The following is a 24,353-nucleotide window of genomic DNA, read 5'->3' as shown; positions in this document are numbered from 1 at the left end:
ACTGTGGCCTTACAGACATCTTGTGCGACCCTGGCTCCAAGAAAATGTTTGGAATTGCTTGCGGTATGTTCCTCCTAATCTAGGTAGCTAGCCAGCTCAGGTACCAGCTGTGAGTTAGATCTAGCTGTTTGAGAATGACTGTATTTTCTGAGATCTGAGATAGTCCAGTGTGGGCTGCACAAATCTGTGCTACAGTCAGATCTCTGTACCTAGCATTAATACCCTTGTTCTCTGCAGACAAGTAACTAAGGCAAGGCGAGTGATTCCCAGCTGTAGTTGGGGTTGCTGAGGGATAATAAACTGATGTAAAAGATCCTGAATGTGAGATAATGGAAAAATATTTACCCCGGGCTGAGGTGATCTCTAGAGTCCCTAGCGTACTTGAGTACTAATATTCTGTGACTTCTGGGAGCTGCTATCACATTGGAACTGCTTCTTAAGTTGCAGTATTAGTTTTTTCAGTTATGGAGCTTAAATATTAGTCGAACTGAATGCTGTAGCGCGCAGAAATTCAACAAAAAGCATCAATTGCAAGCTGTGTCCTTGGGTTTGCCTTGCGCTGTGGTTAAACCAGATTCCTAATGCTGTTTTGGGAACATAGTCAACGACAGCCTAAATACTTATGATTTATTTTGACTGCCAGGAAAATGTAGCCTTCTGCTCCTGTTAGGAAAACAATTGTTAATCACTGATTCCGGATAGGAAAGCAATTGTTAGTGATTTGAAGGTGTTAGGAAGATGCATGTCTCAAAACAGGAGCTGGCGTATGTCTGCTTAGTACTTGCATATCTGTTTGTAGTGTAACAAGTTTAGATTTGCACGTTATCTTTATCACTTGTTTCTCCCTGACCTGTGCGTTTGACTTCTAGAGGCAAATGTGACAAGCCACAAATACTGGTGGAACGCTGAAAGGCCTTCTGCCCCTGTTCTCACAGTGGTGTGGTTTTTTTTTTTTCCTCTTTAGCAGACTGTTTTGTGCTTACTTGCTCTGTAAATGAAATGCCAATTGAGAAACAATGAAAATCCTTAGGAATTCATAAAGCCATGGTACATATTGTTTAAAGTTGTCTAATATTACTTCAAAAGAAAAAAAAAAACCCTGTAAATGACCCTTCTATGAAAGTACATACTTTCTAAGTGAAAACAACTTCTGCTTGAGGAGTGTTGGGGAAGCTTGGAATTTTGGGACTTTTTTGTTTTTTATCTTATTTTACTTCCTCTTGCCACCTTCATCTGAGTTATCTTTAAATTAAAAGTTTTTTCCATTCGAGTGGTCATTAATGGGTTTTGCCATTTTAGATCCTTACTGAGACCGCTGTCAAACAAACCTGTGTCTGCCTAGGTCCTTAATAGGAATGCTTAAAGAAGGGTGAGTGGTAGCCAGCTCTCTCAGGTATTGATCGCAGGCCTGTTCATTAAATAAAGAAACCAGAGTAGGATTTGAGAAGAGCACTAAAGATTCTAGTGTTAGTATGGTAGTTCTCATAAAAAAGTAGAAGGAGATTACAGCAATGGTATTATTTGGAGGACTTCTCTAGTACTTCAAATTAGAATTGGTATCTAATAAACTTGTCCTAACAAAACAAATTGCACCACAACAAGAGACCTGCAGGGGAGAGGTTCAGGGAGGAGAAGTGCAGTCTCGGCACTTGCTGTTAGCTGGTGACTGCTAAGTGATCTTACCAAGTTTTGCAGAGTCACAGCTTTATATAATTAGATACAAAGCTGTCGGCAGCTTGTCTCTGTGAGCATGAGCCTAGTTAAATCTAAATCTTACTTAAACCAAAATAAGAAGCTTTCAGGAGCTAATTTTGTTGACTCTTGCGGCTCTTTGCTTAGGCCCTCAACTTTAGTGAGGGGCGGTAGACTTGATGATCCCTGTACAAACTATACCCCCAGGAAATTATTTGCTTAGAACAGCAGCGTTATGTTTCCCTCGTGTCAATTCCAGCTTTAGTAAAAATCCACCAGAATACTGAGCAAGTTGAGAACGTTCCACTATGGCAACTGCTCTTAGTCTGTTTAGAGCAGAAATAATTACATGATTTTGGTTAGTAGTCAGAGAGGGTTGAATTAGTGTCACTGGAAGCTGCCATCTGAAACACTGGAACAGTTTGAGAGAGAAGAAGCTGCTTGAAAAACAAGTAAAAAGCTGTAAAATCTACAGGTGCTAGCCTACACAACTACTGGTATTTGTGAGGTTGACTTGGAAACATTGTTATGTTTCCTTGTTACTAAGAAATGACAACCGCTCTCTGAAGCGTTTAGCTTTTTGACCATGAGACAGAGTGGGGTTATGATAAGGAGAGAGAAATAGAAATGGCTCCCTTTTAACAGATAGTCTTAATACAAAGTGGCTGACTAGTGGACTAGAGTAGTGTGTAGTGTGCACTTGCTACTAGACTGATGTGGCTCAATGCAAAAGCTGAAAATCTAATTGTTTTGAGGCAGAGTGTACTCAGTTCCCCTGATAGTTAACTTTTGGAAAAAAGTATGTTAAGGGCAGGCATCATCCAATTTGTTATTTTTGAGTGGTCTTCTAGAGAAAGACCCTTAAATGAATTACGAAGGTAGCATTCTTTAACCAGTCCTGAAAAGTTCTAGTCTTAGTGCAAGGTTTTTTTGCGTCTTTCTGTGCTCTTTTGGTTAAACTCTTACTAGCTATCCTATATAGTGTTTACCCAATCCACCCCCTATAGATTACACTTTTTTTCCTAAAAATTTATAAATTCTAGGTGCTATCTATAGAGAGAGTTTTTTTTTTTTTTGTAGACTAAAACAGAACAACTCATGTCAATGAAAACTCTTAAGTGTCTCTTGATAACGATATTTACGGGTTGTTTGTAGTGCTTCCACTTGGGAATGAGGAAGTTGGACTTCTGAACTTTAAACTGGAACAAGGAAGACAAACAATGGTTTGGAGAAAAGTGTAAAATAGATTTAAAATAACCTTAATCCTGTCCACGTGAGTGCTCTTAACTTCTTGATGTAGGTTCCTTTCAAATGTGTTTATTCTAGGAATGTTTTTAGCAGATAATAACCTACTTCCTTACTGATTCTCTCCTCTCTCTTCTCCCAAAGTCTTTAACAGTCATGGGAGTGATATAATTCCAAATGTTCTCAAGATGGTTTTTCCCCTTCCTTCAGAGGCTGGATTCTGGAATATTAAAAACTGAAAGCAGCGTTGCACAGCTTGCTAAACCTCTTTATATGTTATATTACCAACTTCTTTCAGTTTCCATTTGACAAGATAATCAGTCCTGTTTGTACTTTGCCCTGTTCCTCGTGCCTAAATAACAGTGCTGCTAAAATTGCTTGCCCTTTGGGTTTCTACATGAGATAGTATGGGATGGGATGGTTTAGAGGAAGTAATATCAAACTGTATTTGATGCTCTCTGTGGAGCCTTACCTCCATCTCTTGAGATGGAGGTGTCAGTCGAGTGCTGGAGTATGTGCTGGTCTAGAGGATGAAGTGCTACCGTTACTAGTACTCAGTATCTGGCTTGCTCTGAAATATGAGTTGATAAGAGAAGCTGTAAGCATTCAGACTTTAAAACTTCCATACTAGAATGGTTTGAGATGCCTTTTTTAGACATATCAAAAACCTTATTTAAAAAAAAGGTATGTAATATAAAACAAGCTGCAGTTTGCTCTGTATAAGCTAGTTCCTGCAATTTGAATTTGACTTAGGTTAGCCAGAGCCAAGGAGAAGGTTCAAGAGATGCAACATGTGGCAATTTCTGAGGCAAGCTGACGTAATATTTGCATCTTATATTTACTGAAAGTCAGTGTAAGAATAGTTTTGAAGGAAGCTCTTTGGCATCCAAGGGAAGGGTTACTATTCTTAGTATTATTTCTCCCCGTTGGAGTAGTAGAAAAGCTAGGAGGATTGGAGCAGATGTGTATGCAAATGTTTGTAACTGTCTTCTCCCTAATCTTCCCACAACACAGAACAATACGAGTATGGCTGAAGAGAGACAGTGGGCAATACTGGCCCAGCATCTATCACACTATGTCATGTAAGTAAAACGCTAGAGATGGTGACTGATGGCTAAGCGTAGCTACATAAATTTTGTAACGTGATTACATGTGCTGTGTGCGCAAATGCCTCCTTCCTCTTTCCCCAAGCACTGGATTCACTTGTGATTTTGAATGTGGAAACTTTGTAACGTCTCCAGCTCCAACTTTACTTTGAAGCTAGTCTGAAAGTTGATGAAATCTAAGACGGCGTTCTGTCAGAAATTAGCTCTTTCACTAATGAAATCACTGTGTTGATCAGCTGCTGTAGATGTCTCTCGTACTGGTAAATAACTCATCTGCTGGAACAGGTGAATGTTTTAAACCATTAACTAAAAGCTCAGACATGAGAATGTCCTCTGCATCCGACAGTGCATATCTGTGTTTGGAAGTCTAAAGCAGTTAGATTATTAAGAAACTACTTTTGAGTAGCAGCTCCAGTGCTGAGGTGGTGGGGTGTGTGTGTGTGTGTTTTGTCTTTGAAACATCACTTCTTAGCCTAAGTAGGCCTTCTGCAGTAATCTCTCTAGTGTATGGTTTTTGCCTAGAAACGTAACGTAAAAAGATGGTATGTAATGATGAAACATCAGCCAAACAAAGGATGCAGTCTTCAAAATGACAGTTTCTGAAGTAACTTGTATGCAAAGGTTAAATGAAGACCAAAGATTTAGACTCAATGATGTTCTGTTTCTTCAGTTGCAGACAGAGTAGGCTGGGATCTAGATTAGAAATGTTAGCCATAATTGTTTGGGTTTTTTTTCCCCGATAGTGTAAACTATAACAGTTGCACCCTTTATCAAGTCTTTAAATGGACTATTCAGATTGTGCTCTAACAAGGCTTTATAAAATAAGCTTGCTTTTACTACTTGCAAGGAATTTGTTTGTCCTTATGCAGTATGACCGTTGTAATAATCCAGATTGTCCTATCTGACTTTAAATCTCTGAAAACACTTTTAAGAACATGTTTTTGAGGGCATTGGAGAAGATGGTGTTAGATCAGAATACCACATCCCTGAAACTCTTGTAACTTGAAAGTTTAATAAGGACATTCTTTAGTGAAAGATTTGGTTGTGAAATCCTCGTTAGGATACTTTCTTGTAGTTCCTGTCTCATTGCTTCTCACATCTATTGGTTCTCCGTTTCAAAAATGGAAGCAAGTCTTTAGAGGTTTTCTGCTAAAATAGATTGTATTTAATCACATGAGTCACCTTAAAGATGTAGATGTTGAGACCTGGTCCTATATGAAGCTAGCAAGCGATTACATGTTTCGGTCTAGCGCCCTATGTCTAATGATGCAGTCCTCAAGTGCAACGAAGGGAATATTGTTCCTATATACAGCTCAGGACTCCATTTGAGATAGTCTTAGTAAGCTCAAGTTCTTAAATGTAAGCACGTGCTAGCTAAACTTCCAGCCCTCGTAAAATTCCTCCTATTGAGTTACAGCAGGAAATCAAGTCTGTCTGAGGTTCCTAGTGGTATATCTGCTTTATTGTAGTACTGTATCTTTTGTTAGCCTAGCAGATGGAAAATCAATTGACTTAACGAGGGACGCTATCTATGTAGATTAACTTTCATCGAACTTCTTAACCTTAAACAGCTTTGGTCTTGAGTAAAAGAAAATGGTTTTGATAACTGTCATGTGTATGTTAGTACTCGTACTGGAATAATTTTAATGTGCTGGCTTTTTTGACAGCTCCGTGTTCAGCCATGGCTTACCATCATGACAGCAGACGAATATTTGTAGGTCAGGATAATGGAGCAATCATGGTAAGTTGCTGTGACTTTTCTTAAGGATGCCGGTTAGAATTGCTTAGATCATCCATGAACATCAAATGTTGCTGGCTAACTGATCATTTGTTTTCTTTCCCTTCTCTTTGGAATGCAGCTGCTAGTAAATGGCTGAATTCTCTGGCAGTGTGCTTAGCATGTCTATCAGAGTGCAAAGATGCAAAGGTTCTTCTGGCCAGATGAGAGCCAGCTAGCCTCAAGAAAGCATTGAGACACCAGTGTAGCAGTGAGTCCAAACTATACTTTGTCAGGGAATTATTTGGAGGAGTACGTTAAGCTGGGCAGAGTGCCGTGGCAGTGCAATGATAGGGGTTGTGAACTGGAGCTAGCTCGCATCTGGCCGGAAGTATGGATCTGCCTGCATTTAGCAATGCAGGTGTTCTCTGGATTTCCTTGCTGTAGACCTTGACTTGCATGTGGAAATTTCAGCCCTCTAGCTCTAAAATTACAAGAGTCGGGACTGGTTTCCAAACACTCCCCCTCTGCCTTGCAAGGGCAGAGGAAATGTATGCACTTTTCTTTCTGAGAAGCCTTTCTGTCCTATTATCTTCTTGCTCTAATTTCCCTCCCTCTCCTGGAGGCAGGATGCATATGGCAGAATAGAAAGTAGGCCTGTGTCCTTCCCACCCTTTCCTTGGCAAAGAAGGGGAATCCTGTGACTACCAGATGTTTTAGTGGTTTCCTTTCTCTATGAAAATAAAGCCAAAGTGATAACCCTTCTATAAGGAGCAAGAGTACTAAATGAATGTCAGTAGTAGTAATACTTTTCTACATGAAATTGTAAACTGAAACCTTTGCAATTTCTGTAAACGTAATGGATCGAATAGAGAACACTCATCTAAAGCTGTCCCATTCTTTATGAAGTCTCAAATCCTTAAATCCAAAATACTGCAAGGTTTGGTTTGGTTTTGTTTTGTTTGTTCTTACTGGGGACAAGTGATATCTCATCTCTTTCTATATTGTCCCTTCAGTGACATGCTGCTTCTTGAAAACAGCAGTTCAGCATAACTCTGAACATTAATTTGCAATTGGCTTGTTGGTTTGCTATGCTCCAGCCTGAGAAATTGCTAGGTTTTAGTAAGATACGTTGCTGCTATGCAAGTTCTTTTGTGAGATTACTGCGGTTTTTTTTGGTTTTGTAACGCTTTCTTGCCTGTTTTATTGTAGTATCTCTTCTAACTGTCCCACTTCTTTGGCTTTAGGAGTTTCATATTTCAGAGGACTTTAATAAGATGAACTTTGTGAAGACCTATCCAGGTAAACTGTTACCAGTGTCTACACTAACATTTGTGTCAAGGGGAGGCTTCTAAAGCACTCAGAAAATTGGGCAGCAATACAGATGAGTCGAGGCCGAATTTGCTTTAAATTTGGCTGTTCTTCCAGCTGTCGGTTAGTTAGGGATAACTGCAATAAGATAAATGTTTTATTATTAAGTAATCTTCAGTCAGCTGAGTCTCAGCACTGCAGTCATCATCACTTACACACATCCTGAGCCTGCAAGTATAATGAGCCAGAACTAGTCAGCGTACTGATCTTGCTCTTCAAGTGGAGTAGCTGTACTACATGAATGTTAGGGTAAGAGCTTTCTAAAGGGTGCTTTGGTATTTGCGAGTTCTGTCCTTGTTTTCTATAAACACTGGGAATAGGCTATTTCTAGCTAAAAATAAGAGCCCTTGCCTTCTCTATGATCTAGGAGAGCAATAGGGATGAAAAAGATTCTGTTTTTCAGGTATGTGGGAATAGGGGTTGTTCTAATAATTGAGATGTTATTTTCAGCATTTGTCTGTGCGTTCTCTGAGAAATACAAAATCCTATTATGGGTTACAACTGGAACACTAATGTGAATGGCCTATGGGAGATCTTCTGTTGAAGATGGCTGGTATGTAGCCAGACAAAGTGTAGTTGTCTTGCAACTCCCTGACACTGATAGAAGTGAATGTCCTTGCTTACAAGGAAAAGACCGTGTTCTTAAAGCAACAAGACCCCCTTTATCCGAAGGTGGATGACTTGACAGCTCTAAGAGAAGTACTTGCGTCTCGGGGGAGCGTGTGTTGCTGGAGGAAGGGATTAGAACATCTTTCTAATGTTTCCATAGCTTCTTGCTTAGTGGCAGCATTCTAAACAAAGCTGAGGTCTTGGTGAGATTTGTTTGCTGTCACAGGGAGCAAACTGAATGCCCTGGACTAGATCACTTTCAGGTACTTAAAGGAATGGATCTGAGCATAACTCCCATGAGGGAATAAGGCACTTGGAGAAAGCAGTTAAGATTTTTTTAGATGTGTTACACTGCTCCCCAGAAGTCCTGGCCTAGCTAGAGGAAGGTGAGGGCATACCTTCTTTTTTAGCAGAGCATTTCAGGTACCTGGGATGAACTCAGCTTCTGTCTGTATGGGAGAAAGGCTTAAATCAGCTGACTGACATGTTTGATTCATTAAACTATTTCAACTATTTTGTTCATTTAAACAGAACAATGTTAACCTTTTAATGCAGCCTTGGAGCAAGTATAACATGATGGTGAAAACTTCCTGGAGCTTTTTTTGATATTGCTTTCACCCTAGGTCTCAGAATTATTGTTCATAAGCACACTTCAATTTTAGGAAAAACTAGCAAGAATCTTTTCTTCCACAGCTCATCAGAATAGAGTGTCTGCTATTACTTTCTGCTTGACGTCAGAGTGGGTTATCAGTACTGGTCATGACAAGTGTATCAGCTGGATGTGCACCAGAAGCGGGAGTATGCTGGGGAGACATTACTTCACTTCTTGGGCTTCATGTCTACAGTATCCTTTGGGAATGACTGCTGCCTACAACCCGGAAGAGTATTTTGTTCCCCTGAACTCACTTCAGCTTTTTACATGAAAAGGACAGGACAGATTAAGTTACTATCCTGCAAGTCTGCTAACCCTTATTCTGATCAGACATTTAATACTTCTGTTCGCTCTTGTTAGATAGCAAAGGGGTGTTGTGACCCTGTGAGTTACAGAAATCTTGATGTGTACTAGTTCCTGATTTTGAGATGATAGTCTGTGGTGTGTTGTGAAAGTCTCCTAATAACTGTATCTTTATAGCCTGCCCTATATAATTTCTAGGCAAGTCACTTTCTGTTTAACACGTAGCAGTTATGCATTTGTGTCCTTCCAGAGGAGAAACTAGAACATGCCGTACTTTAACAAATCTTGTGCTTCCTGTGATATGACTCGTAAAAGGAACGATATGGAATCACACAGCTTTGTGTTTGCAGAAATAATCTCAAGGGTTACCCATCCTTTGGTGCAATTACACAAGCTTTTGAGCTCCTAATTTATAACCAGGCTTCTTCTAAATCCTGACTAGAGGATCCTAAAGCCTAGCTAGAGGGTAATTTGGGTCCTTGAATTTTCTTGAGGAAAAGCCCACTACAACTGGTTTTCCATGTCTATGTGGACAGTCAGTGCTAGGAATCTTCTTAAAAGGCATTAAAAGCATTTTCTGCTTTAAACCAGTGAATTTATTGGGCTTACCATGTGGCTTTGCAGGTAGATGGAGCCAGCGTGATTCAGCTGTGCAAAATCTCCCTTTTTTTTTGCCTGCCTTTGTGAAAAGGCAGGCAAAAAAAGCAAAAAGTTAAAAAAGCAAAAAGTTAAAATTAAGCTGTCCACACTACTTTTCTCCTTAGATCTTGTTTGCTCTCTGGTGAAGCACAATGTGAGGGACCCTTCCTTGATTTAGAACTGAGCATTCACAGCAGGTAAAGCACTACCATGTAAAAACGGCCTGTATCTTGAGGGCACTTTAGTTCCATTGAATTTGGTGACATCTCCTGCTATCTGCATTTCGCTTCAGCTCAGGACGTTCAGTAGCGTTCTGGAAGCAAAAGCAGCATCGTTGCGAAGGCCACGATGTATATATATTGGGTGTTAACTTCACACAACTCACTGCATGGGATGGTCATTACGTGCCGGTAGTGAGTAAACTCCACTAATTTGGATATCATGAAAATCCTTCAGATTCCTTTATTTTTCCTCTTTACTCGTGTTAATGTTATCTATTTTGAAGCTACAAGGTATGTTGAAACTTTATATGTCAGTGGTTTAATTTTGTGTGTGTGCAGTTTGCTTTCCTGCAAGTTGCTATCAACTGCAGTAGTTGCAGTTGAGAAACTGCAGCTGACTATTCAATTAAAGTACTTCAGGGCATTCTTTATCCTGTCTAAAAGACTTACAAACCCAGTAGCTAAAGCTGTAGTTTGTACACCAGAACCTCTGAGCATTAGTTAAATCTTTCAGAGGAGAAGAAAACTATTTTTATCGCTTGTTAACGGTGGCAGTTTGGGCAGTGGTACTGCCTTGTGGTGTATGAGGATTAATGGCAGTAACGTTGTAGAAGCAGTATGATTCAAAAGCTGAAAGAAGCAAACTACGTCTCTCTCAAAATAAAAATCTCTTTAGTGTTACTATATACCTGCTAAGTGCTAAGAAACTGGCAGGAAAACTCCTACTTGATTACCAGCAGCATGCTCAGTATTCTGAGGTCTCCCACCTGTGCAGGCCCTGCCTTATTGATGCGAGAGCTGACGGGGTTGTACTCCTGTCCTGTTGCTCGTTCGCTGCTATCTTTGTTCTAGAACTCAGTTTCCTAGTGTCCTGCTGAGCGTTGCACACCTAGTTCACCTTCGCTGAGTAACTGGCTGATGGTAGCACAGAACTGGGTTAATAATAGTGTGTGTTATAATACAAGTTCACTGCACAACTTGGCGCCTCTGAGCCTCAGTGCTTGAATGCCATGGGTTCTCTAGCTAACACTCATTATTGCAAATGTTATGGAAGAGATTATTATGAAAATTGACAAGAGAATATGACCTTTTCTCGCCAGATAAAAATAATTTCCACTGAAGATCATAAGATTTGACAGTGCATTCTAATTGATCATTCCTTTGACTTGTGTCTGGAAGAACTAGCTTTTTGGTATATGCACTGCAGGCTTGGTCTCCCTATCAGGAGATTCCTTAAGACGTATTAGTTAATGATCCTATGTGTAAGCTTCTGTAAAACATGGCAGAGTGCCCATTCTTTATTGGATGACCAGGGATAATGATAGCATGAACTTCCAGGATGAAGAAAGGATCACATATTCAGGAACTTGATGGATTTAAGTGAATTGTTTATCTCAAGATTCTGAAGGCCTAAGAGATTTCAAAATGTCATCAGATCGCAAAACCTCTTCACTTATGGTGGTAAGTGTTTTGGTACACAAACTTTTTAAAGTTAGTTTCTTTTTTTGCAAAGAAGAGAGAATGTTGCTAGCTGCTGCCTGCAGTTGTTTGGCTCCGGGAGGGCAGGTGAGTTAATGTCCAACTCCTGGATTACGTGCTGTCAGCTGGTTTTGTGGTTGTGTGTGTGTGTGTGGTGGGTTTTTAATCGTTTTTTTTTCCTCTTTCTCCTCTCTTTAGCTCTTATATTCTGAAAAGCAAGTCTTCTAATTATGGCAAATGAACTAGTTCCATCCATCTTGCTGTCCTTCAGTTTCTGGAGACAGTCAAGTTGTAACAAGAGCAGAATATCAGAAGACTTGCATATAATGCTTTTTCCAACCATGTTAATAGAGCCCACGTTAGGATGCAGTGTGGCTTTTATGTCAGTGTTACATGGCAGAACCCTTTCCTAAATACTGTTCGTTCGTCAATAGCACTCGTAAGGACCAACAAACTTGAAAGGTGTGGGGAAGAGCAACAAGAATGAGATGATCTTGCCTCTTCAGTAGCTAGAGCAGTGGGATTATGCTTTTACTGTAAGGTAAACTCGTTGTGGGGGATTACCATATTTGAATCCTGGGGACATCAGCTGGTGTACTTCTATTAACTTAGTCTCCTAGCATGTTAGGAGCAGATACTAGGTGAGACTGAATGGCACCTCATGACCAGTGAGGTGCTCCTAATGGTGGCTCTGCACTGTAACAGGTAGCCTGAGGAGTTTTGGTATCTCTTGTAGAAGATCATATGTGTTCTGTAAATGTGTGCTACAAATGATCTAAATATACTTGCTTACCTCTAACTGAAGTATTAGAAAGCCACAGGAGAAGCCATAAGAGACTCCATCCTCTAGTTTATCTCACTTGTTTTCCGTATTGTCTTGACGGCACATACAGGGGAAGCAGGGGAGAAAAGAGGAATGAAAAGGATTAAACTGCTGTGGCGTCCACTTCAGAAGTAGTTACGTAAATGTTTATCTGGCATACTGAATTTTTTTCTAATTGTTTTGGTTGTGTAGGTGGCAGCTGCGCGATCTGCTTCGGTCCTTAAAATACTCTTAAGAGCAAATGAGGCTTTTCCTTGACTTCTATCCAGATATGATTATGAAACTCAGCATGCATTTGTTGGCGATTATTCTGGACAGATCACACTTCTGAAGCTTGAACAGAACACATACTCGGTTATCACGACACTCAAAGGACATGAAGGTAAAGGAACTCTTCCTTTTAATTTCACCTAACCCAGAGTCTAGTAGCTTTTTGTGAATTGGGACAGTATGTTCAATTGAATATCCGCCTGTTAAGGATAGATAGTGGATGAACAACTGGTGCAGGGCAGCAGCTAGCAAAAGCTGTTTAAATTTGTGTGCGCTGACTCTCCCTTAAAGAAGAGGAGGAATCTATGGCAAGAATGCTTCTTTCAGCCCTCTGCACACTTACAAGTCCCATTTTTGTAGATAAGAAATAAAGGTAGAAATGTGCATTCAATTAAACTGGAATCATCCACTAGATGGCCACCTTTTAAAGACTTTAGACTCTGCTCCTTAACACGGATAAGAAAGGACAAGAATGTGTTACTTTTTTTTCTGGAGGCCTTGTAATACTAGAATAATACCTAAAGCAGCTGGAGCAAGCCCCTGTCTAGATCTAAAAAGCCATTTAATTCCTCGCAGTGAGGAGGACTCTTCTTCTGATCGGTTTATTATGATGCTGACTCGGTTTCCTTTGTTTAGTGGAAACTGAGCTCTGTGCAAGAAATAGCCGTTTAGAATGAAAGCTGTCAAGTCAAAGACAAATGTGTCTCATTCTGTGTAGTATAGCTGAAGCCCATACATCAAATGAAGAACTAGATAGTCTGTACCCTGATGTGGAGCTGCTGTCTGCATGGAGTAAGGCAAGAATGTGAATTACAGAAGAATGTGTAATTTAAAAATACACTGAGAGAAATAATTGAGATGTAATGCCTCTTTCCATGTGATATCTTTCAAATCAGCTGACCAGATTGCTGTTGATTTGGACTGAATTACTGGGTCATGAGTCTGTGGCCTGCTGGAAAAGGCTTCTTTGCGTAGTCCCCACAAGTATAGAGCAGACCTTGTTATAAGGGAGTAGACTCCTGCTTACGGATAAACGTAACATGACAAAGCTGGCTTTGAATTGGAAAGGCAAGTTGCGATTTTTCAAATGGTAAATGCCTTTCCCTTTTCAAGCGGAACTTCAGCTTGTGTCAGTTTAGAGCCAAGAGAATTATTTTGCACTCGAGTCTCCTTTATCTGTGTAGGCTTTCATGACTCAAATGCAGCTCCTTGATAGATATCACTGTTAGGCTGAAGTTAGTATGTCTGGATGTGGCGCTGCGTAGTATGAATTCTATTTATTAAAACTTATGTGGGCTTCCAAGCGCTGACTTAAACAGCGCTATTTGTATAGCGGACAACTTTGGCCTCTTATTTCTGAAGAGGACTATGATCTTTAAAACCAGAATTGATATACTATAAGAGTTGGTTAAACTAGGAGGGCAAAAACATGTTTTTCTTCAGTTGGCGTAATAGTAGCTCTGTCATTTGTTTTTGAAGAAAAACAGATCCTTTTTTTCCCTCCACAGTATTTGCATAATGTCCTCAAGGCCTGGTAATGCTAAATTTCAATGACAGCTAGTTCTTCAAGTGAGATTCTGTGCTCCAGACTCGAAATGTCTGACTACCTTATTTCCACTCTGGCTCTTGCTTTACTGTGACTTTATAAGCAAGCAGTGTTTGCTTTGTAGTTTAAATGGCTTTAGAGCTTGTCCTTCAAGAGGTAGCTTCCAGCATTCTCAGTGTTTAACAGCCTACTTTGTGTAATGTTATGAGATAATATTCAGTCTGAAAGGGTCACTGTTCTCTATCAGTGAAACACCTATTCCTAAATGGGTCTATCTGAAAACAGTGTAGCCCTAAAGGAGGCAAGACAAATCTCTTGCTCCAGAGACCTCTGGAAAGGACTGATTTGGGCTGTAGTTGCCGTTTATCTCGCTTTTAGATTAACAGGGCACTCGATGACGACTGAGCAATGGATGGATGCTTTAAAACACAATCTGGTCTGGAAGGGAATAAATGTTCCTGTCACTTCAAAACTAAAGGCTACATGAGTGACTAAATTAATTCTTCAGTCTCCTGACTTGTGTTACCATGCATCTTAGGATTTAGCATTAGGCTGCTGCTGTGTCAGATAACTGGATTCTTTCTGTGTCTGAATGATGAAGTGTCTGTCACCAGGCTGGGCCTTCTGAATTCTGTAGCTTTGTAAGTTAGTGCGTCCTGGCCAGATTTGCTGGAAGACTTCCACGGTGGTGTAACTGTCACAAACTGAAGTTACTTATTCCAAATATGTAAAGGTTCTAAGTAGACATATAAGGGACTCATTTACCTGCAAATACTTCAGGCTTTCCTACAGCTACTAGCCAAGAGCATTATTATATTGTAGATACTAGCCTTTATTCAGTAATTTTTAAAATACTTTTCACTTTCCCAAGATCTCGTTAACAGCCTACCAACTCTTAAGACCAACTATACAAATACAATGGAGAGAAAATTAATAACTCAGACTAAGTTTCTGGAATGTGCCTTGCTTTTAACTTTCTTCTTAGTGATGTTTTACTCTGTTGTCATGCTCTTCACCTCTCCAGCAGGACATTTTGCTGTTTCCTGCAGTTTGTTGCCTTAAGGCTTTCAGTATTTGGTACTGTAGTGAGAGAGTACCTCAGTTCTCACTTTAATGGCTCTGAAAGGCATGACTGCATTAGAGTAACTCTTAGATCTAACTGCGGAACGTTCTTTCCTAGGAAGCATTACTTCCCTGTGGTGGGATCCTGTTCAACGACTGCTCTTCTCAGGTGCCTCTGATCACAGCATTATCATGTGGGATATTGGTGGAAGGAAGGGGCGAACGCTGCTGCTCCAGGGTCATCAGTATGTAATAGTGTCTTATTTTTCCCACGTGTTGTCTAATGAACACATGGAGTCTCAGAAAGACTAAATAGCATGGCAAGATATTTGACTCTTTCAATAATTAAATGGGTAGTACATGTTTGTGTACACATGTAGAATAAGCTTCAGTATGTTCCTGTTTTCTGTCTCCTGTCAGTGAGATGATAAACTAATTGGCTAAATTACAGGGGCTGGTCTCTAGACTTTAGAAAAGCATGTCACATCTCCACTGTTCTGTAGATTGCTATGTAGCTAGCTGTCTGCATTTAATCAACACTTTATTTTTACAGGCACACAGCACTACCTAGCTGTCATCTTTATATCTAGGGCCTTAATTCAATCTGACAAGCAGTTTACAACTGAAACTGTATTCTACTTGGAAATGCAGCGTTAGTACGGATCTTGTGTTTAAAAATGTATTTGTACAGTGCATTCTCCTCTTGTCTAATTCCCTAGATGCCTTCATCCGCCTTTGATCAAGACTGATAGCCTTAGTGCTAGAACTCTTGTTAAATCTTGAGGATTTAGTTTTATGGCTAAAGAACTAATACATAGTATTGGTTACAATAAAGTCACTGAAGGATTTTATACTGCTGTTACTGCTGCATCATGTCTCCCATTGAAAACTTAACACTTACTTTCCCATTCAGTATGAAGTTTGAAGCTACGTGTGATGTTTGAAGAGAAACTAAGTTGATCGCAGAAGCAGAATGGCTTTTTTAGTTGAACTTGGAGGTTGCAAAGTGGTTTAATAGTGTTGAGATCCTTTGTTTAGTTTCTTAGGATAGACTTCATTGGCTCTTTAATAAACTCTCTTATTGGTGAATACCTGTTTTGCTTGTCAGCCAGACTTGATTATTGTGATTTGTTAGCAAAAGTGGAAGCTCCATCTGCCTCCTAGCTGAATCTACACTTTCAGTTGTCTCTGTTTGGATAACTGGTTCTCCTTGATAACACAAGTATTTACAGTCACAAGTTGATGCCCCACTCACTGTCAGTTTTTACTGCCAGCAAATGCTAACGTGGAGCTGTGCCTCTGGTATTCTGGTCAAGCTTATAAGAATACTGGCCTGGACAACATCCTGGTGCTAGGGTAATGCCAGTATCTGTTCACTGATCTTCATAGCTCCACTTAGTAGATGTGGTAACACTTAGTAGCTGAGCTATTTGGAAGTCAGCTTTGGCTTCCCAGGTAGCTTTACAAGTATAAAACAGGGTTTATTGGTGACCTAAATTTTGTTTAAATGCCTGCGGGTAAAGAGTATCTGCTCTGTTTGCAGCGACAAGGTGCAGGCTATCTGTTATATCCAGCTGACACGGCAGCTAGTATCTTGTTCAGCTGATGGGGGAATTGCTGTTTGGAACATGGATATCAGCCGAGAAGAGGTAAGATCATGTCTTGGGTCAAAAGTGTTTTCCTCTTCAGAAGCTGACACAGCTTTGCGTCATGCTTGGTCTGTTCTGCAGGCTCTCTTCCTCACGTTATCTGAGCCTTTAAGAGTGATATTATCAATACATGCTCTATTCTAGTGGCTGCTTAGCTTCTTAGCTCAATGAGACAATCTGTTCAGTCTGGAATGGCTACAGCCCTTGCTACTGGGACACTCTAAAGAAAGCAAGCCTTTGCAGTGAAGAAACCAGTGGACTGTGCTTCAGCAGTTTTGAAATAAGTTCTTAACTCATGTCAAAGCATATAAAGAAGTGAGATGCTGTTTTTGAGATGGAATTCATAATGTAGAGATCTAGTCCGCGAACAGCTGTTTATAGGACTTTAGTACACTTGAACTGAGCCTACCTTGCATGGTCCCTCTGCATCAGTTCATGAGCACCATAGGAGCTGAAAAGATACAGTACCACAATCTTTGGGTTACCACTGTCCTTGGGTAAACTGTAGTTGCAGGGATTAGTGTAAGTTGCCCGCTAAGGCAGTATTATGACTCAGCCTTCCCTACCTGCTTGGTTTTCCTTAAATGCAATTGTCATGGTGAAGGACTGTTTTATGACTTGCATGCAGCTACCACCTTCAACAAATACACTGAATGTTATGCGATGCTCAATGTTATGTGATGCTCAATGCTGTTAGCATGAAGAACTCTTAAACTTCTATGATATTCTTGGCCCTGTGAAGTTTTTATTCTTGCAAACAATTGGCTCGTAATACAGTTGGGACAACTAGATGTGGCCATTTTTTATCTTTTGGATCTGCACACAATAATTAAGGCTCTCCTAAATAATCAGCAGTTTTAATAGAATTAAAATATATTTAATTTAAGAGATGTGATGTCTCAGCACCCATTGGAAGAACGTAATTTCTTTGCCTGGGTACTGGGCTTGATTAAGTGTTTGTGGAGTGCTGAACATATTGCCCCTGGAGGCTTAGCTACTGAGGCATGTTCTGGGAGTATGTATGCATTTGTTCAGAAAAGTCTGGTGTCTAGTTCTGTGCGAATAAGAGAAGCGTTAACTCCACTGAAAGCTGTACTGATCTTGGGCTGTTCCAATCATAAGTTGGTAGTCTTGTGGCAGGCTTTTCATCCTATTTTCAGGCATTAAAGGGGAGGTAAAGATAAAAGATAAGGTAAAAAAAGGTAAAGATAAAAGATCCCTCTTTCTTCCATTAGAGGGAGTCAGCATAGCCACACAGTGAAATTGGTGACTTCTAAAAAATGCTGTTTAGTGAAAAGTGCTATTCTAGGTAACTGAAATAGGCAAAACGGAACATAAGTGGGAGAGGCAGCAGACTTCCTCTCCTCCTTCCTCCCCACTCCATCAACTGGACTTGTTACTGCCCCTTACGATATGGGGGGGGAAGGAAGAAGATGTAATCAAGGTTCAAAGACTAAAAATGGGGCATCTGGCTATAATGAATTTAATGAACAGCTGGTGATATGATTGACAATACCATTATTTCATTGCTGTTGACAGTGGAAATAAGTGAGTTGAGGGGAGAAACGTTCTCTTGGTGTTCCAGCATTCCTCCTGTCGAGTTTCAGGGAGACACCTCCATCAGACGCTTAAAGTTGTGTATAATATGTGTGTTCTAACTCAAATCTATGTACTAAACACTTCTTGCCTCTTGTTCTATCCCTTAAAAGGCTGCTCAGTTAAAGTATCTGAGGGTGTTGAAATATGTGAAATCTCTAAGTTATTTTCATTTAGCATACTTCAGTTACCAACAGGAGGAATAAGTGGCTAGCGGAGGGGATGCTAAATGAAGGTATGGGCAGCATGGAAAATACAGATGACTTCTTAATTATTTTAAATTGCATTGGCAGTCCTGGGGAAGCAGAAAGATTTACTTCTAGAAATGATCTCTTGATGAAAACAAGAGCTTACAGGGAGTGACTGCCTCATAGCTTCTTTAACTTGGATTACTCTAGCCCTTAGAAATCATCTAGGCAACCAGAGCAGCAGTCTTCAAACACCTCTGGCAAGTTTAATAACTCAGAAGACATTTGAATTAGTTTTCTTATTAAGGCAGTAGCATCATATACTGCTCTGGGGGTTTTAGGAAAAACAAAAAAGTGCAGGAGGTACCTAGGTCTTGTCTTGGTAATAAATAGCTACAGTTATGAGGTGGCATGTACCTCCTCACTCACTTTTTGATTTCTTTGTACCAAACTTTCCATGTACTATATACTGGGCAAATCTGACTATTGCTGTAATGCCCTGAGGCCAGGTACCTGTCTGAGTAAAGTTTCACTGTGAGTTCTTCGACTTCCTTGGTTAGCTTATGATGAAAAACAATTCTGTTTACTTGCATCTCCTGCTCTTTCCTAGGCTCCTCAGTGGCTAGAGAGTGATTCATGTCAGAAGTGTGAGCAACCTTTCTTCTGGAACATAAAGCAAATGTGGGACACCAAGACTTTAGGGCTGAGACAGGTGAGATTGTTTGTCTGAATGCTTAGCTGTTCTTCAGCAGGTAGGCAAAAAGCAAACAGAAAACAACTAAAGCTGTTAATCTTTTAAGTTGTTTATTTCTGCTGTTTTGAAGTGAGACCTCTTTTGAGAGGCCACAGCTTCTAGGCAGTGCTAAGAAACTTACAAATGCTGTGGAAAGTGTTACATCAAACTTGTTTTACCTGGCAAAGCAGACTGTGCTCGGGGCACTCTGTCCAATTTCTCTGAATGTTTCTGTGTACTGGAGCTGCGGACAGATAATCTTTGCATTGTATAAAGTGGCAGATAGTGCCCCATAATTAAACAAGCAAATTGCCAGCCTAACATAGTGTAGAGAGGCTCCAGTTCACTGAAGCAGTGATGGCCCTGCTCTTAACTGTGCTACAATCTGGAAGCTTTCCAAACAGTTTCCTTCTTGGAAGGACTGGGTGGACACAAATGCTCTTGTCATATCTTTCTAGCTTTTCTGGACTCTTATTTCCTTAGATGCTCACCCAACCCTTCTTTCTCCTGCTCCCCAAAGAAACTAGTACAATGAGGAGGGGATGGGCAGGGAAAGAAGGCTTCTTAACAGGCTGCTATTTAAAAAACATTCAGCAAGACAAATGGCACAGTGTAGTGATTATTTTTGTTGGGTTTTTCTTCTCTCTCTCAAGCATCACTGCAGAAAATGTGGCCAAGCAGTGTGTGGCAAGTGCAGTACCAAACGGTCGAGCTACCCTATCATGGGATTTGAGTTTCAGGTCCGTGTCTGTGATTCCTGCTTTGAGTCAATCAAGGATGAAGAGTGAGTACTAAGAAGGGTGTCTGTTTTATAAAGCAATGCTGATGAGGTACAGAAACACTTGTGTTGGCTCTGTGTCCATGCACAGTGCTACACAAACATGCCAAGCTGAACCTGTACTAACAGGCCACCCTTGCCCTGGGTGCCCAATACACTCTGGCGCAGAGATCCCTAAACTGGCTCTGCAAGCCCGTTTAGATCAGATGTGGTGTTACACTTTTTTTTTTTTTAATCCAATCTGGTTTGTTGTCTTCCCCATAACCCCAGATCCAGACTACTACTCTGTGTGCTCTTCAGAGGCCAGCACTATTTTCCTGTGCAAGCAAACTGTTCAACATTGTTTACTGTCTCATTAAACTATTCTAGTGATGAAGGAACCCCTTTGATTATCTTAATATGAAGAGCACTTCCTGTTCAGTGTTCTGTCACCTTCTTGGAAACTTGGAGCACTAAAGGACTGAAGTAATCAAATGACCATTTTTTATTTTAAAAAAAGAGGGGAGGGGAAACTTGGAGCACTAAAGGACTGAAGTAATCAAATGACCATTTTTTATTTTAAAAAAAGAGGGGAGGGGAGAGATGCTGTGCCATTGTTTATCCCTTGTGGGAAAGGAAAAATGTAGCTGACCTTGACTTTATAACCAAGAGTACAGTTTTTTACTCAAACTGTGTTCTACTTCTGCTCTAAATCTATTAATACTCAAATTGGGGAAGGCTAGGCAATCTCTCACCCGTATAACTGCACAAGCAGTGATTTAGCATGACTTGCTAACTCAAATCCATCCCCTTTTAGATGGCAGTGCTGTTCTTGGGGCTGATTCATTAGTATTCAAGCAACTTAATTTTTTTTGAGAGTTCATTTCACACTGTTATAATGAGGCCAGGCAGCTTCATCTAATAGCTGGCTTTCATTTGAACTGTTTTCTTATAGCCGTACTTCCTTGGCAACCTTTCATGAAGGAAAGCACAACATTTCACACATGTCCATGGACTTCTCCAGAGGGTTAATGGTCACCTGTGGAAGTGACCGGATTGTGAAGGTATTCATGTACCTCTTTCCAATGTTTATTGAAGATACTCTTAGTTTCCTAATGATTGATGTTTGTATATACTTTTTCCCTTTTTGACAGCTGTAGCTACAAAGCTAACTGCTGTGAGCAGCAAGAATCATATTTGTTGCACGCTGTTTGTTCTTCTTGCACTGATTATGGAAATAACCTGCAACTCCACTGCATGGTTTAATCTAGCTGTCAGAGCCAGTTACTTTTGGTGTCCTCTGGACAAATGAAGCAGGCATCAACAGTGGCTGTATCTGCTAGTGGCCTTAGAAACGGACACGTGATAATATATGTAGGCTCCTTTGAATCTGAGCTCCCTGACTTCTTGGAGCAGTGCGGTGAAAAGCCCTGGTTATGGGGCAGTGACAGGGAAATGGGAATGGTTTTTTTTGTTGTTGTTGAACAAACCTGCAGAGCACTGCTACAAGAATCTCTTGAATCTGAAGTTTGGCTGTTGGTTTGCAAGACTGGTACAACTCTTTACCTCTTTTTCTGTTAAGTCTAATTTAAATAGGATTTGTTACCTTATGTCCAGGGAGGTCATTGCTTGCTTCTATGCTTGTTATAGCAATATTCTGAAACATAAGTGGTATTTCTGTATAATTCTCTGCAATATTTTCTTCTAGATTTGGGACATGACGCCAGTAGTCGGTTGCAGCCTTGCAACTGGCTTCTCTTCACGCTGATCTCCCGCCAGAGAGGTTTATGCACCTTATGTACAGCAATATGCACCAAATGAATGAAATCCTTCTTAAGAATACTACCGCAAACACTGGTTGCTTGATTCTTCTGCTGCTGTTCCAGGATGGACAGTCCCCTTTGTGCAGTACAGCTTTTCTGTTGGGCCCAACAGGAATCTCCTTGGTGCGGAAATGCAGTTTCACAGCCTCTTGGACTAACGTAAAATGGCTTACCTGCAACGTGACACCTTGATGAAAGGACCTGTTGTTAACTTGGTTAAACATGTAGTGTTAACAGTGTGCTTTCTCTGCTGATACATCTTATATAGATACCTTGTAGCTGAAAGAGTAAAACAAGTTTAGTAAATTCAATTTGTGCAAATAGTAAAATAACTTATTCTCTCTTCCAAAAAGCAGTTCTGCAGAAATACTTTTGAGCAGTCGCTGTCTAAACTGCCTCCAAAAGGTATATTGGTTATTCCTATGGAAGGAGGAAATACTTTTCAAGTGGCAGGTAGCTTCTTTCAGATGAGATGGTAAAAGAACCTTTGATCATGCAAGATTTCCTTTATTGGCTTTCTTGTAGTGTTTGTCTTCAAGTTCAGTTATTAGTGAAATCACTTTTGTGGGACACCTATTCTGTTTAGGTAGCTGGCAAATCTTCAGACAATTCCAAGCTCTTAAGTAGAATTTTAGCATAAGTAACAAACTTCTATGTCTTATTAAAACGTACAGCTCAGCTACTCTAGTTTAAAGACAGGCTGTAGGTATGAACCATATGCTTTGACAGCTCTATAATGCTGTTAGAATGGGAAGCTAAGCAAATCTGCCTTGTTAAGTGTAATGGCTAAGAAAAAATGGCCAGCTAAAGTATAGAGACCTTTTCCTGTGGAAAGGCTGATGATCCTTTAATGGTAAGGAACCTGTCTCTGCTAAAGTGCAGCATAAATCTAAATACTGCCTTGGTGTTGCTTAAAACTGATAAATACTGAGGCTTTCCAAAGCAATAATTACTGAGGTACAGAAAAGCTGCTTTCCCCCCTCTCCCCCCCCCACCAACGTGCACACACAGGTCCGTTAATCCTGAGATATCTATATTGATCCGTTCCCATTTCAAAGCTGAGAAGTATGAAGAAGAGCTAGAAGGCTTCTATGAGTGTGTAAGTGGCACTTACAGGGAATAGCTAGTGCGGTATTGCCAATAAATTGGTCTGTCAGTTTTATGAATCTTACATTTGAACACTGTAAGGAAAACTTATTTTGAAACCTTTTGAAAGCCAAGGCAATGGCACAGAGTTTAAGTTGGGAGCTTTTCAGGCTTTCTGAAAGCAGGTGCTTACTGTGAGGACAGAAAAAACTTGAGTGGGTCAGCTGGCCCAGAGTAGGTGATGGTGCATAACTGTCAAAGGTAATGGGCTCTTTCTGGCAGAGGACTAAAGGGTTAAACGGTCTTTAATACAGCAACAAGGAAGTGGTGCTATGACTGTAAGTGAAATCAAGTCCTAATTGCGTGATTTGACGTTAATATTCTGTGTTGGACCATGTTGTAGCTAATATATGAAGATTGCTGTATAGTTAATACATCATGATCCATTTCAATTTTAAGCCAAAAAGCTGATAGTCTCCAACAAGGGCATTAGAATCCAGAATATGTTAGTTACTGTTATCTTGGATCTGGCTTTGTCTACGTTTCTATGGGCATTTCCTGAAGTATTGCTAAGAGTCTGTTAATTTGCTAGGCTTACTGAGACAGTGGGGAAAAAAACCCAAATCCCTCTTTTGTGGGAATAACAAAACTTGTATTGCCCTCAATTTGGGATTTAGCACTTGTCACACTGATTTCATTCATCTTGTTACATGCTGTATAGCTTAGGTTTTTTTGTGAAGGCTTGTTTCTAAGCTACTGAGAGAAAAATCAGCCTGTGTTTGGGGAAAAAAGTTAGGTTACTGCTCTGAAAGCCTCCACCTCTGTAAATTGAGAAGGAAACTGAGTGCTTGAAGGGGTAAATGCATGCTGATAATGCTCTCAGACTTCTTCCTATCTAGCTTTGGAAGAGAACAGAAGCCTCCTCTTCCTTGCAGAACAGGCTTATGCAGCTAGAGCTGCTCAAGATACTGTGCTGTGGTGAGGAGGATCTAGGGTCATGTGTTAAACTGGGAGATTGATGTAGATGTGGTAAGAATAGCATATTTTTCAAACCAGGTGATCTGAAACTCTTCTTACACCAATGACACTGAGGTGTAACTCTTTAGCAGCTAACACTCCTGAACGTCAGCTTTTTTAGTTCTGGTTAGTCAACATGCTCCCTGCTCAGCATGGAACTCCCTGTCCCCCTTCCTTGTGAATACTTCCTCTGCTTTTTGACAGCCACTTATCTTACATTAAGGTTTTGCCACTAGATAATATATTCTCTACTACATATTGGTAAACCTAATGAATCTATTTTCTATAATTGCTATACTTAAAGATAGTGTCAGTTTGGGTATAACAAGATAATTATGGCTGCCAGAAGTCATTAGTCACTTAAGTATACTCTTGGTATTGAATGAGTAATGCTTACAAACCACTAAAGAGATACTGTTTTGTTTTAAACAACTGTTTTGAAGGTGCATACTCTGTCAAGAAACTGAACGTACTTCCACTATGTCAGGTCAAGTGTGCAATTACTGAGGAAGCTTGATTTGAAGCATTACTAATCTTGCTTGTATAACCTCTTCCATTGGGGCAGGGAAGGGGAGCAAAGGGTACTGATATGTGCTAATTCTTTACTAGTTGTATTTCTGTACCCTGCATAGTTAAGAGATGCTAGATAAATCTGTCCCTTGCTCCCTCTTGTCTGAGGTTTTGTTTTTTTAATTTTGATTACATGTACAATAAACTATTTCTTGATATTCACTTAGTCTATTTGGATGACCCATCTTTTCTTTGTTAC

The 24,353-nt window shown here is 40.2% G+C and overlaps 1 protein-coding gene across 1 annotated transcript in view; it reads left to right on the top strand.

The window, feature by feature from the left end:
* Positions 1–24,316, top strand: part of WDFY1 (WD repeat and FYVE domain containing 1) — a 28,492-nt gene extending 4,176 nt beyond the window's left edge. Inside the window, exons 2-12 of the mRNA XM_068954996.1 lie at positions 3,952–4,019; positions 5,711–5,784; positions 7,008–7,062; positions 8,434–8,584; positions 12,127–12,239; positions 14,854–14,980; positions 16,279–16,384; positions 18,779–18,880; positions 19,555–19,685; positions 20,614–20,722; positions 21,367–24,316. Of these exons, the coding sequence (XP_068811097.1) occupies positions 3,952–4,019; positions 5,711–5,784; positions 7,008–7,062; positions 8,434–8,584; positions 12,127–12,239; positions 14,854–14,980; positions 16,279–16,384; positions 18,779–18,880; positions 19,555–19,685; positions 20,614–20,722; positions 21,367–21,426 (1,096 nt within the window). The 3' untranslated portion in view covers positions 21,427–24,316. The remainder of the gene's footprint in view (positions 1–3,951; positions 4,020–5,710; positions 5,785–7,007; positions 7,063–8,433; positions 8,585–12,126; positions 12,240–14,853; positions 14,981–16,278; positions 16,385–18,778; positions 18,881–19,554; positions 19,686–20,613; positions 20,723–21,366) is intronic.
* Positions 24,317–24,353: the final 37 nt, after the last annotated feature.

The sequence above is a fragment of the Struthio camelus genome, chromosome 9 (genome assembly GCF_040807025.1).
Source record: "Struthio camelus isolate bStrCam1 chromosome 9, bStrCam1.hap1, whole genome shotgun sequence".
Taxonomy (NCBI): domain Eukaryota; kingdom Metazoa; phylum Chordata; class Aves; order Struthioniformes; family Struthionidae; genus Struthio; species Struthio camelus.
This window is presented reverse-complemented; position numbering and strand designations above follow the sequence as displayed.